The 14,181-nt window shown below is 36.4% G+C and overlaps 1 protein-coding gene across 14 annotated transcripts in view; it reads right to left on the reverse strand.

The window, feature by feature from the left end:
* The window catches only part of PHLDB2 (pleckstrin homology like domain family B member 2), a 97,755-nt gene continuing 83,574 nt past the window's right edge, over positions 1–14,181 (reverse strand). For all 14 annotated transcript variants that reach the window (XM_045540316.1, XM_045540315.1, XM_045540323.1 and 11 more), the window contains 6 exons: positions 13,102–13,306; positions 9,350–9,440; positions 8,267–8,413; positions 6,253–6,472; positions 2,500–2,585; positions 1–1,877 (listed from right to left, as the gene is read on the reverse strand). In XM_045540316.1, the coding sequence (XP_045396272.1) occupies positions 1,737–1,877; positions 2,500–2,585; positions 6,253–6,472; positions 8,267–8,413; positions 9,350–9,440; positions 13,102–13,306 (890 nt within the window). In that variant the 3' untranslated portion in view covers positions 1–1,736. The remainder of the gene's footprint in view (positions 1,878–2,499; positions 2,586–6,252; positions 6,473–8,266; positions 8,414–9,349; positions 9,441–13,101; positions 13,307–14,181) is intronic.

Here is a 14,181-nt window from a genome sequence, read left to right on the forward strand (position 1 = left end):
CTTCCAAATGAAGGTAAGTTTATTTTCAAATGTGAAGTCAGGTCAACATTTTAATCCAAACTCAACATATTTAACATACATATTTAAAAGGTTTACCACATCATGCAAGTTACTAGAATACTTTTACAATCCTATGAAGAAAGTACAGTATAGAAAAGATATCTTTACATTAACCAACAAAATTTTAGCAATTGTATTTCACTCCCTTAGATCATTACAGGGTTTAAGGGTGGTCTCTGCAAAATCAGATTTTAAAAATGTCTTCCACACTCGTGATTTTTTTCCTTCACTGTTCAAGTAAAATCTTGTGTCATCCAGTTGCAAAATCTTATTATTGGCAACATGTACATTGTATACAAACTATACACTACAAATTAAAAAAAAAATTGTACCCAGTGAGGCCTGACAAAATTTCATAGAGAGACACTTCTAATCTAATCGTTTCACCTGGTACTAATAAGTCACATCATTTTCTACTTCTATCTGTTTACCACATTTTAGGAAAGAGTACATTCATACTCTTTCAACTTACAAACATGCAAAACATGATAAACTAGAATAAATGGCACTTGAAAAATTATAATAAAAGAGACTTGCCTGAAGTCCTTTCATTCAACAAAAATTAACTTAACTCAGAAAAACAAAGGCTATTTGTAAAAAAAATACATAATAAAATAGTACATTACAGAGAATGTTAATTTGAACTTCATTTGCCTTTTTATAGAAGTATACCACTTCTGTAAATAAGTATTTTAACTGGTCTGTTCTTTGGTGAAAACAGAGCTATGATTTCATAGTTATGTCATATGAGTGTTCAGTTAGCAGGTGTGCTCTACACCAAAAAGAAATCAGACAATCTAAAGAAATGAGCTACTGGCTGCCTTTATTCTGTGCCAGGAACGGAGAAATCTTCAGCAAAACAAGCTCCCAACACCAAACATTCTCTTTATTTAAAATTGCCCAATGTGATAGAATACCTGTTGTCTAAGATGGCTTTTTTTCTAAAACCCACAGCTTTTTTTCACTTTATTCTTTTATAGAAAAAGTGATTTACTTTATATGTACAGTCGCTTATGCCGGTGGTAACACTACAAAGTCAATTTCCTGGACATTTGATGGCATTAAATTCCATTTTGAAAAACAGACTAACACTAAATGCAGTTTATCAATTGCAATTACTACTATTAAACAGAGGTCATCATGTCAAGTCTTTGGCTTTGGTGCAATACTTAAAAATTAAGGCAAAACTCCTAAAACATATTCCCCTCCAAGCCCTTGTTTGTTTATATTTATAAAATAACCATCAGTAAAATGCTACTTAAAAAGAAGAGCCAGTTGATTATCAATAATGTCAATGCCAATGATTTGGGTGCTAAAATAATTCCATATTTCCAGGTATATACAGACATTTTGTAAACTGTTTCATTTATTTCACCAAAACCAACAATTGATGAAAAATAGTTTATAAGAAATGTTCCTATAAGTGATGCTATTTATTAAAACAGTGTTTTCTTTCTCACGGAAACTTCAATTCTTTTGCTATTTATGATCAAGCTTTGAATTAAAACCCTTTTATTCTTTTTTACAAATGACTTCTTATTAATATGAAAGGAATTCTGAATGTACACAGTTCAAGGGATGGTTCTGTTGGGTCTTCCCATCTGGGACTGAATATGGCTTCATTCTTGTAAGAGGTTATTGCAGTCTGCCCTGAAGTGGACTGTTGCCCCAGTTCACTACAACAAGAAGTGAGTGTAACCTTCTGCTCCAGTAACTATAACATCCATCCAGATCCGCATGGCTTCCGGGGATGGGGCCACCATATAATAGATTCTGTCATGCGTCTTGACACTAAAGGTGAGTAATGGATTAGGACTCTAAAATTCAAAAAAGGAAAAGTATATAAAACAAACATCTTGAAATAGAACATTAAATAACACAGACGTATGTGAAGGCTTCTTCCTCTTTAAAAGTTCCAATATATACAATTGATGTAGGCATTGCTTTTGCTCTACTGTAACTCACACCGCCCTCTCAACCCCTTTCTCAGGATTGGCCATCTTTTTGGCCTTTCTGCACAAGAAATCTCACCAGAGCTCACCAATTCTCTTAGCAGCTAGTTTGTAAAGCCCTAGCAAGGTAGCTAGCTGATAGCAGGTGCTTAATAGGTAGTAGCTGTTATTCACAGCCCTACTAAGACCTTGCGCATAATCCTCCTCATTAACTATATTATTGCTCCTTTCTGGAACTCTAGCAGTCACTTTGCAGGATCTCCCACGCCAATATGTACAGAGTATTTCCTCATTTTGCCATGACATTTTTTTTTCCTTAAAAAGATCAGCCATCCCATTTTTCCTACTTTTCCAGCACCATTCTGATCATATCTATCTGTTATGCCAGAACAACAAATTGAAATTACTGAGAATCCAAAAATAACCAATATTTTTTCCCAACTTCATTATGCATTCAAATTGTAGGAATCTAGGAAACTGATGTTACCTTATTAGCATTCTTGAGGTGATCATAATATACTTCTTCAATGGCTTGAAAGTATATTACTCCTTTTAATTTAGCTTCATGCTTATCTGTAAAGACAGATGAGCGTTAAATACTTCATCCCTACTGAGGGACAGAAAAAATGGTAATTGCATTATAATTATCATCACTAAAATATTTACATAGTATTTAAATTATTTAAGATTAATTCAGATAACCTGGGTTAGTGCATTAGCCCTTGTCTATATAGAAAACAAAACAAAACAAAACAAAACAAAAAAACATGAAATTACTAGCCTCAAACCAAAGGGACTGAATGACTTTGCCCAAGGCTCTTCAGCAAATTAGCAGTCAAAAGATAACCCAGAACTACTGACTGTCAGGTTAGGATACAAAGTATAAACACTAATGGCACCAAAACAAATTATTTCCCCACCTCCAAGACTGTCTTTGTAATGGAAATATTAATATGCAGTTCCATTGAAATGAAATCTTGACAATGTGTTTTTGACTTATAATTTAAAATAATATTTTACTTATATTTCTTTCTGATCAAATTTCTTGTTCAGTGTGCTTGATTTTTTCCCTGTTTTCAGCAGAGCTTCAAGCCCATAATTTACTGTCCTTTCAATGCAACATTTTCTAAACTGTTTCCAAAGATTTCCTCAGATTTACCATAAAAACTAAATAGAAAACAAAACAAAAACAAACAACCAAAACACTAATCAAATGGCACCACTCTGTGATCTAGTAAGTTCTTCAGATATTTTATAATTTAAACTTTGCAAGGATCATAATGCATGTGAGCATATTACAGAATTTTAGAAGTATGGATAAAGATGCAGGGAGAGAGGCTCTATCATACCCCGTGGGAAGTGGAAATAATACAGCCTTCTGGAATGCAATTTGTAAAACAAACAACTAAAAATGTAAAAAATCCTCTTACTCAGCAATTCCACTCTAAAACTTTATTGTATAATATCTACTCAAGTAAATATACACAGATTTGTGTTTGTTGTGGCACAAGGTTGCAAAAGATCTGCTTGAGCTTTAATAGGGCACTGACTCAATTACGGACCAGCCACACAATGGAATACACACAGCTACTGAAACAATGGAGGTATATCTCATAAGGTATATGCTCACAATAAAAAAATCTTGAAATACTATCATATGAAATAGGATATGAATAGAGTGAGTAATTTGGTTCCAACTATACAAAAGAAAAAAGAATACATATACATATCAAAACATATATAAAAATGAATAGAGAAAATCTGAAAAGATATTTCAGGCTTAACAATGGAAGGTCAGAACTTCTGTGATGGGAAAAAGACTTACTTTCATTATATAGACTTTTGCTGCATTTTGAAATTTTTACTAAGTGGATGTCTCTTTTTTCCAATAGCAACAACAAAAAGCTAGTCTGAAAAATAATGGCCCCGAAAAGTTCAGCAGGAGATAAACCTATGTAATTGCATTTAATACAGCATCTCCCTAAGTTATTTGACCATGGACCATATTTTTGTGCGTTTGTTTTTTCTCTTTCTTGGGAAACACTGCTTTGATTAATACCGTGTTCAGTGGGCTTCAACCAGTTTCTGTGAAAGAGAAAGTGAATTTCTCAAACATTTGCTGGAAAAGAACTGCAATAATTCATGAGAATACAATAATACCTTGGTTTCTGAAAACAGATGTAAAATAAAATCTGGAGATAAAAGTAAATCTTGTATTTCAAGCAGGCAGAATGAAACTTTTGTTTGAATGGCACTTCATATATGAGAAAGAACTCTGAAAAATGTAAGCTTCACAACCACATTGTGAGCTAAGACAATCAATAGTGCTATTGTAAATTGATGAGATAATGCTATCCATTCTGTTTCTCTTAACAGTATCATCCCATCAATTCACAGACATATTTTCTGTGTCTCAGTTTTCTTGAGACTCTTCTAAAGTTCCCAGTAAAAATGCAAGATGCCAAGGACAGAGGCCAGGGGCCTGAACACAGAGCCCAGGGACTTTACCTTTTGGTGCTCACATTTCTATTCCTTCACATGGCCATTTACCTCATTGATAAGCTGAAGGAGCAGGGCTCCTGTGGGGTCAAGTCCAGCCTGAAGTGCAAGCTGGACGACTGCCTGGGGATTGACCTATTCCTGTTGGTGTGTGGGCAAGGGGGGCGGGGCAGGGCGGGAGCAAAGCTGCTGTGTGACGGCTGCTCACAGAGCCAAATGGGCAGCGTTTGGCCAACTAGATCTCCTTAGTCAGGTGGATCTATGTGAATGTTAAAAAGCTCAATGAAATATTTTTTGTCTTTTTTTTTTTTTAGGGTTCTTGGGGAATCTTTCATATATGAAAAAGGGTTTGCTATTTAAAAAAAGTTAAAAAACAATCACCAAAAGTTTCCATTTGGTAAAACGCATTCATGTGGGTCAGAAGCTCAGAACACAGGTTTGGGGAAGCCGGCCAGGGCACCCAGCCGCCCACCTGGCCGATGCATGAGAGAGTGAGGTCGGGCTCACAGAGAAGAAAGAGGAGCATAGTAGAAGAAAGCTATTTTGTCTGAAGTTCTTTTAAAAATTTATGTTGGAGAAATTCCAGATGAGGTTTTCTGGAGAGACTAGCACACCACAAAGTTTTGTGTATGCATTTTGCAAACACCAAATTGGATTTCTTCTTATTAAATAGGCATTTTTTTCCTATTGTACTAACTGAAAAAAGAGAGAGGCAAAGCAGGGGACCTGGGAGGACAGGCTGTTTGCTTCTGGCCATTAAGTTCCGTAGTCACTGGCACCCCATCCAAGGAACTCTTCAGTGAAAGGCGGACACCTCCCTACCTACTCCCATCCAATCCTGGGGCCCCAGAGCCGCTGCCTTTCTCCCACAGGCCTCCCGGCTTCTCACACCTTCCTTATAGGCATGGCCTGACCTCACTAGACAGGTTACATGGCTGGACTGTTATTTACATTTGGGACACTGATACACTTTATAACAATTCCTGATGATGCTCTTCAATATTGACAGTCACTCAAGGCTGTGTTTCCTCATAACATCTGGGGCAACACCACTCTTTTCTAGCAGCTGCAAAGAAAGTAGAGCTATGCTTGTGCTAATAATGGACACGTTTCATACAGAGTAAACAAGAGGCGGGCTACACTAATATTCTTGTATTTATATAAGATTCAGTAGGGTATGTTTCTTATAGTCTAGCATTTAAGCATCCAAAAATATTTCAGTTATTTAATACTGATTTGCTAGTTTACTGATGAGCTTTAGTCTCTGAGGTTAAAAGACCATTTTAGCTTGTAAACTATAGTTGAATGATTGTCAGCTAAGGCTGCCTAACTGAGTGTGACTTAAATAGGACATGTGACAATCAATCAATTACAAAAGCCAGAGCCTTGTGGTTTAAAAAACAATATTATGATCTAAAAAATAGACTACATTTAATATTTATAGGGACTCAAGTTTATTTCAGAACTAGAATAGGCTAATGAACACTTTTAAAAGTAACATGTAATGTTTATTATCTCTAGAAAGAAAATTCATATATATGAATTCATATATAGTCTAATATTACATATCTAGACTGTATAATCTAAATATATAATAATGTATGTCTATAAAGCTGATATTGCCATTATTTCTATTATTTATCAACTTACCTATTTATATTGAGTTTCAGTTTCCTTTGCTCTTTAACAGAGGGAGGGTTCCTGATTTGAGTATATCATTGAAATTTTTTTATCCACCCACCTGCATAATAAGAGAATGTTCGCTTGTTCCTATCAAAAACAAACCAACGTTTTTTCCAAGTTTTAATTTTTCCACCCATTTTGATGAGGAATCCTCGGCAGGTCTTCTCTGTGATTGAGACGTGATAACAGGTATCGATATTGTGGCCAGCAGTCTCCACATGGCTCCGCAAATCAAAGTCTTCCTTCCGGACAGGCAGATAGCGTGTCAAAGGACGGGCCTGGAAAAGTGCAAACCCCATTCCATCGACAGCTAATTAATTGTTTTGTTTTAGGTCACAGATGTTTAGAAGCAGAAATTAACCGTAAAGCCTAAGGTTTAAAACACCCATCTAATTACAAAAAACTAAGATAAACAAAGCACTTATCATTTGGAGTCTAAAACTGGATAGTATTTTGAGAAGGAGGTCAATATATTCAATTCCTTAAGATAGGCGGATGAGAAAATGGAAAAATGTTATTTATCTTAGCTCAAAAGAGGTACTTAGCAAATACAGGGAAATGAAGCATGAAGTTATCTGGGCTGCACCCTGCAGATGAGGCCTCCTCCACTGTAAACTTTCCAGAAGTTGTCCCTGCTACAACTCAATAATTGTTTTCCTTAAGTAATCTCAGACATGACATGATTTTTTGAACACTATTTAGTAGTACACCCCTACCCCTGAAACATCCCACAAAGCTGTGGCTTACATACATTCTGGTAGAAATTGAAGGCAGAAATGTATGTTTTGAAAAGTGAAGCTAAAATAAAGTAAGAAGTGGAACCAAAGCTGGACCTAATGCAATGAATTGTCCAGAACCAGATGCCAAAGGGATGTATTTAGATATCTTTTATGCTACTAACAGCTAGGTGAAGGGTACATCTAATCTAGGAAGCACATATCACCATGGGTGATATTTCTAAAATGGTGTCTTATTTTATGTTGTTAAATAACTCTACCCCTTTGCCCTGGAGAAATGATTTAATCATATACTTGGAGGCAAAACTTATGATCAGGATTAAAATAGAATTGTGTCTTTTGGTTTGGCTTCAGATACTAAACAAGCATGGATGATCTCCACTGCAAATCAGAATTTGGCAGAGGTTGGGCATAATGAAATAAAATGATCAAGTTTTATTTTCTATTTTTCCTTTGGTATTTAACCTTTGATTATGTGGTACTTCGACAGTAGACAGAGGCTTACAGATACCTCAAAGCATACAGTAGTCTTAAACATGGTTCCCAGCTGCTGTAATATCAAACTACCAGCAACCGTAAAGAATAAAGGAAATGATACCTTTTGCCTTTGAGTCTAGTAAACCTTGATAAAACTGATTTGAGCTTTAAATTACATGGTAATTTTAGTGTAACAAAACTTTATTTTAGTTCCTCAGAAAACATGCATTACATAAGCAGTCATCATGACATGAACAGAGATCCAAACTCTATGATGACCAAGACAAGGAGTTAAACAAAATGGGTTGTTTCTCCTAATTTTGCTTGAATTCAGGAATCCTGTGCATAGGTGTTGAGGACTGGTGTAGCAAAGGGGACACATGTGACAGTATAATGGTTAGAAAAAAAAACAAAATACTACAACCACCACCAAGACACTGGGCTGGTAAAATTATCCTGTTCTGGAATGTCTGTTCCTAAAAGATGCCTTAATAGAACCTCTTCCCTTCCTCAACCAAAGGTCTTAGTTTGGGTGTGGTATGTGTTTTCAGCAGCAAATCCAGTTGCATTTTTCAAAGCTGCTCACAAAATATTCTCCTTTTAAAATGTACCCCAAAGAATGGGTGGAAGAATAAATGCCTCTCTCAGAAAAATGTTCCACGCATGACTAGAACAAAGTGTCATTTGGTTGGTAGTTCCCTAAGGGTTTTGAAATTAAACTCATATGTTTTGCACACTAATGTACACCCTTCTCTTAACCCTCTCATGTAAAGCGCATCCTGACACAGAGTGGCTGTCTTCTAATGAATGACCACCAGGGGGCAACCTACTCTTATCCATTCAGATTGACCGACCAACCTGAGCTCTTTGTTTCTCCCTTATTTTTACTTCCTTTTCTATTAACTTCTGCCTCTGGCTCGTTTCTTCCTGCAATCGTTTTTCCAGGATTTCTCGGCGTCGTTTTTCTTCTTCCAGAGCTCGTTTTTTGGCTTCCATTTCTCGTTCCTAAATATTACATATAACTATGATTATTTTAAGACACACTGGTAATACGTGAATGATTCCAACAAATGCCAAAAAGAAAATCCTCACTAGACAATTCCTGTTTTGTAGTCTAGTCTCTTACAATATATAACCTAGATTAAAGCAACCCATAATCACCTCTGGCATAGCTTTCAAAATCATCATATGCCGAAATGCAACCACTAAGTCTAATTAACAATTAAATTTTTGTCTTAAGTGAAAATCCAGCTTGTGACTATATTCAGTAATTTCATTTCAATGAGCACAACTCTCACATTTTTAATAAAAAAACTCACAAACTGTCACCTAACACTAGTCACAAGACTTAGCCTTCCTTTCGACTGCTGTCTTCTGACTACCGGCCATGGGTCCTTACAACTCCTGTTGTTGCCGGGCAGCTTCCTGGCTGAAGGTCGCAGAGGAAGCACATGGGGAAGTTGAAGAGGAAAGGAGGTGCCCTTTAGTTAGGGCAGGATGCAAGGCAGTTTTGGGGGATTCCTAAGGAAGTTCAGATTCTCGCTTGAAATACAGTCACAATAACGTGGCATTGTAAATATTTCAATAGCGCAGTTAGCACAAGCTGGGAAGGAAGAAAAAAATGCATAAAGACATGACATTCCTCCCTGTTTCTTGGCAGGAACACAAAGTGGCCATCAAATAAAAAATACAATACAAAGCATTCATTTTAGTCTATTTTAACATTATATGTATATATAATTTTTTCAAGTTATAGAAAATTGTAGTGCAATAATGAGCCTTAGAAATCCTCTCTTTAACACCTTGCTTTTCAGATAAGAAAGAGAGGCTGAGAAACGTTAAGTGACTGTTCCAAGATCGCTCTACTTACTAAGGCTCACTGAGGAGGAACATTGGCTTGCACCAGCATGTTACAGACCTCCAGTGCAAAGATAAACTTACCCTGGATTCAAGCAGCCGTGTCTTTTCTGCATGAGCCTGCTTCAAGAGTCTCTCCATTTCTTCTATTCTGGCAATATTTGAAGTGCTGGCACTGAATCAAACACAAAAGCCTTTTAAGAATATTGGCTCAGATTGATAAATCTCTCTAATACGCACACACACGCACACGCACACACACAGGGCAAGGGAGTTGCATGACAAAATCCAGGCATATACGATGTAAAGGATGTTACTTACGAGTCATGGGTCTGAAGAGTCAAATCAATTCAACTCTGAAAATTGTAGGTGACACTGACTTACCTCAGTTTAGGAGACAAAATACAGGCAAGCAAAATAATGCCAATGTAAACTGCTTTACCCACAAATAAATAAACCAAAATGCAAATCTTACAAAGTGTGACTTCTTAATGCTTCCTCCAAAGTGTAAAAAGAATGGCCTGTGGGAGTCCTTCCCATTAACTTAATGATTTAGAGATATCAGACTAACGAGACTATCACCAAAGTTCTATATAAATGACACCCAACATTTGAAGTCACTTTATTCAGTTGGGGAATAGGCGTCACTAGCTGCTTTTTGTTGTGAATTTACACATGTGGACATTTTATTTCCTAAATGTCTATTTAAAAATGACTTCCCCTCTAGGTGCAACAGTGGCCAGTTTTGTAAATAATGCCCGCCCAGCACACCAAGGAGGAAACTGCACAAAGGGAGTCAACAGCTTCAAAAGAAATGATGGGAAAGACATCATACAAACGAGTGAGGAAAAAAAACAGACAGAGTGAACATTGCCAGAACAGGCAGGATAACTAAAAGAGAAAGAGAAGAACTTGAAGATGATTAACACAAAACAGAAAATTTTATTTTTCACTTGCTTACATTTTGACTGTTCTGGAAAAGGAGGACTGTGGCCTAGGTCAAAACTTATTTACTCGAATGTTTCTGCCATGGAGAACCAATGTTGTTTCTTGTGCAGGGGTGCCTATATAGCCATTGAAGGACCTGTCTTCTTTATTAGACTCTCTTGAGGACAGACAGGCTTTTGTGCCTGCATCCCTCATAGCATAGAGCCTGGCACATTCTGGGATTCACATTTGTTAGACACATTCATGTAAAAACAAATTCATTAAAAATCCATACAAAATGAATAAGCAGAGCCCTTTTGGTTATATTACAGCTAAGTATTAATATAGTATCTTGAAATTATATTTTTGATAAAATCAAACCTAGGATGGTTCAAATGTAGGGCTAAGAGTTCTACTAAAGAGAGAAATGAGCACAGTAACACAGGATGTACATATAGTTTATCTTAAAATCAGTCCTGCATGCCCCATTACAAAACACATCCATCAAAGAGAGGAACTGTCCTAGGAATACTGGATTCTTACAAGCTTAACAATTAGGCTGTACTTTCCAGGGTTTCCTTGGGCCACTTTTTAAACCAGGTGCTTTCTTTCTCCTGTGAAAGAGAAGAACATGGCCTTATCTCCTCATTATTCCCATTAGTTGTTGGGGGAGGTACAAAAGGGTAACTTCTGTTCTGTTCAGCTAGCAAGAATTCAAGAAAAAAAGTCTTTAATTTTTGTGCAGGAATTCCTAGTCCCCTTCATTGAGAATATCTGACTTCATGGATAAAAAAAGGGAAAAACTTCACTGGCCCGGCTCAGAAAGCCAAAGACAAGCAGATAGGCCATATAATATTAATAACACAAAATTGTATTGTATAGTGTTTTCTGTGACATCAGATACATATGTCTTATGTCTCCAATTAATTTGGAAGTAATTTGAATTTCACTAAGTTTCAGACCTTAAAAATTCATCAAGTAAAAAAAAAACCTATCGCTAGCATAACCCCAATTTACCTTTTTCCACATAGTCAATGTTTATTTAAATTTCACTGTTTACCATTTTCTTGGTTTACTTATCTCCTCCCGCGCTTTATTGAGTACACACATATTTGACAAATAAAAATTATACACATTTACTATTGTACATGTTTTTATGTATGTATATGTTGTGAAATGATTACCATCATCAAGCTAATTAACACATCCATCACCTCACACGGTTATCTCTGTGTATGTGCATGTGTGGTGAGACAAATTTGCCCCTTAATTCTTTCTACAACAACATTATTACCAAATGATAATTTATAGCAAATAGTTGCATGTGGCCATGATCATTTTCCATAGTTACTCCACATAGAGCACCACATAAAGCTGACCCTGTGGTGCTATCACGGATGACCAATCCCATCATCAGAAATTACTAATAGTGTTTATTTCATTGTGCTATCAGCTCTTCTGAATGTCAAAAATTGAAGCCAAAGTAGAAGATGCCTATAAAATATTGAGTGTAAAGTGGGGAGAAAAACAGACATTTCTATTCTGTGCCACCATTTACCTTAAAAAAATCCATGGGACTCTAAGATAAGCTCTTATTATTACGTTGGAAAATAATGTGATAAACACCAGCAAAGCAGGTAATAAGGAAATAATATTTGGAACATGTGTTATGACAAAGCATCCTTAATTGGCAATTTCTTTAAGATTGGCAGGAAAAAAAGAATAAAGGACTAAAAATTTGCTCTGCTTAATATTTCTTTAAATTATGTAGTCAAATACTACCAAATTATAAGTCTATTAAAGAGGTAATTCCATGCTGAAACTCTAGTGGCATAAACTTGGTCTTGTGGTTTATTATGTCAAAAAAAAGCCATTTGTAGAATTATAGAATTACTCAGAATTGTGGGTACATTTGCCCTTCACTTTTTGTTAAGACATCATTTTTTTGACTACTGGAAAGTTACATGAGTCAGACAGTTTTTGCTTTTTCAGCATCATTATTCATACTGTAAACAAACATAAAGCTCAGAAACTAGGATTAGGATCTTAGAAAATAGGCAATTGAGAGTCAATTCTGTATAAAATCTCCATTCTGCTAAAATTATTGAATTGGCTTATAGAATAGTTATCTGAATACCATCTGCAATGATATTATTACTATTGCCATTATTAACTCACTAAGGCATGACTTTGTGTTCATTCTTTGATCAGGCAAAGAGATCTGAGAGTTTATCATCCTCTTAATTAACAAGCTCTATGAGGTGTATCGGAGAAAGAACAAACAGGAAGTTGGGCTGGATCTAGAATGCCAGCTTCTGGGGTCTAACTTTATTCATAGGTAGTGGGGGCATCATCAAAGCTTTGGAAGAAAAGTACAATGACCAGATTTACATTTTAGATGTGCCTTTGGCCCAAATTCCATAAGACCCCCTTTGCTTGCCTCGAAGTATGAATGCAAATGTGAATGGTTAAATCCTTCCCAAAATTTTAATGTACTGAATAGCAAAAGCCTTCCTTTTAATAAAACATGGGTAAGAACTCCTTCAAAGTTTTGACTCTTGTTGCAAATTATTTCTTTATTTAATCAAAAGCAGTGCAAATGAAGCTTAGAGTCAACCAACAGAAGCAAAACAATTTTGACAGACAATGCAAATATGAGCTCAAGGGACAGAGATAGGGCAAAAGGGGAAGAATCAATTATATGATGTCTGACTGTCTAAGTCACACAAGATACACAGAAATTAATTTCAAAGATCACCATGATATGCAATCCTCTTCTGCACTGTAGACCCTTTATGTCTCAAAAATGTGGGCTTATACATATACACTATCCAAAATTGATGGCTTTACTTTCTGAAACTAGCAGACTCTTTTCCAAACCAGAAAGCTTACCCATAAATAAATCTTACCTAGAGATATTGTCCGGTGAACAAGCAGAGATGCTGGTCTCCATGCTATCAGAGCTGTCTAGGCTCAAAGTATCAAAGGCCTGGTCCTTGTAGCTGTGATCTGGGTAATGAAAACTATTCAAATAGACATTTGATTCAGATGCTGTGCGGTTGTAAAATTCAGACTTCTGCCTTTGTCCTTCACTCATCTGTTGGTGATTATAACCTAAAGAAAGAACCATAAATATGTTAGTATGCCTCATTTTTCAGTCTCAAAATCTTGTAAGTCTACAGACTCAAGCCAGCAACCAGAAACATCTGCATATGAAACTTGGGCCTTGGTCTAATTTGTTTTAAAGCCAAGAAGATCAAAGAAACAACATCATGCTCAGTGCAAGCAAGAGTTTCAAAGAAGTGGTTTGCTGAGTGATCTTATTTGTCAGGGGGATCACTTGGCACCTTCCTGTGCCATCCCTACATCTCTGCACAGCTGGGAATAATACATCAACACACACAGAAACACAAAAGAAACAAAACACAAACACAACTGAAGGCCCTGAATCCTCTGAAAATAGCTGAGTCCAAGTGAAGTTAAGATGAATCCTAGGGACAAGCAACACCAAGGTTCTAGGGCCGTCACTTCTCAATGGTATTCACGTTTAAGGAGCATTCAATCTGGTCACAAAACAGCAGGTGAAATCTTTTAGATGTACCATTTGAAAAACTTGTGTTTCATACTATCACTAATGCTTTTAATCTTAAGATCCAAAGAATGCCCTTTTTCTCATTCTTTATTTTTTTCAATTTTTCTTGTCTGCTGAACTTATTTCAAACATCGAGGGTCCGCAATCCTGCCAGTGACTGTACTCCTCCTAATTACGTATATGTAGCTCCCTTCTTTTCCCACCTTAACAATCGGGCTTCAGCTAGCTGGTGACAACAGCCATTTGAAAATGTAGGCACCAGTAGGACCAAAAGCATCATAAATAAGATGTTTTTTTCCTTACTCCGGTGCCAGGTCAGCTGGCACATTAGGTTGTTGGTGTGCACCTTGTGTTGTTGCTGTGGCTTGCTCTCTGATAGCTGATTTGGAGCATTGCA

The sequence above is a fragment of the Lemur catta genome, chromosome 1 (assembly GCF_020740605.2).
Source record: "Lemur catta isolate mLemCat1 chromosome 1, mLemCat1.pri, whole genome shotgun sequence".
Classification (NCBI taxonomy): Eukaryota; Metazoa; Chordata; class Mammalia; order Primates; family Lemuridae; genus Lemur; species Lemur catta.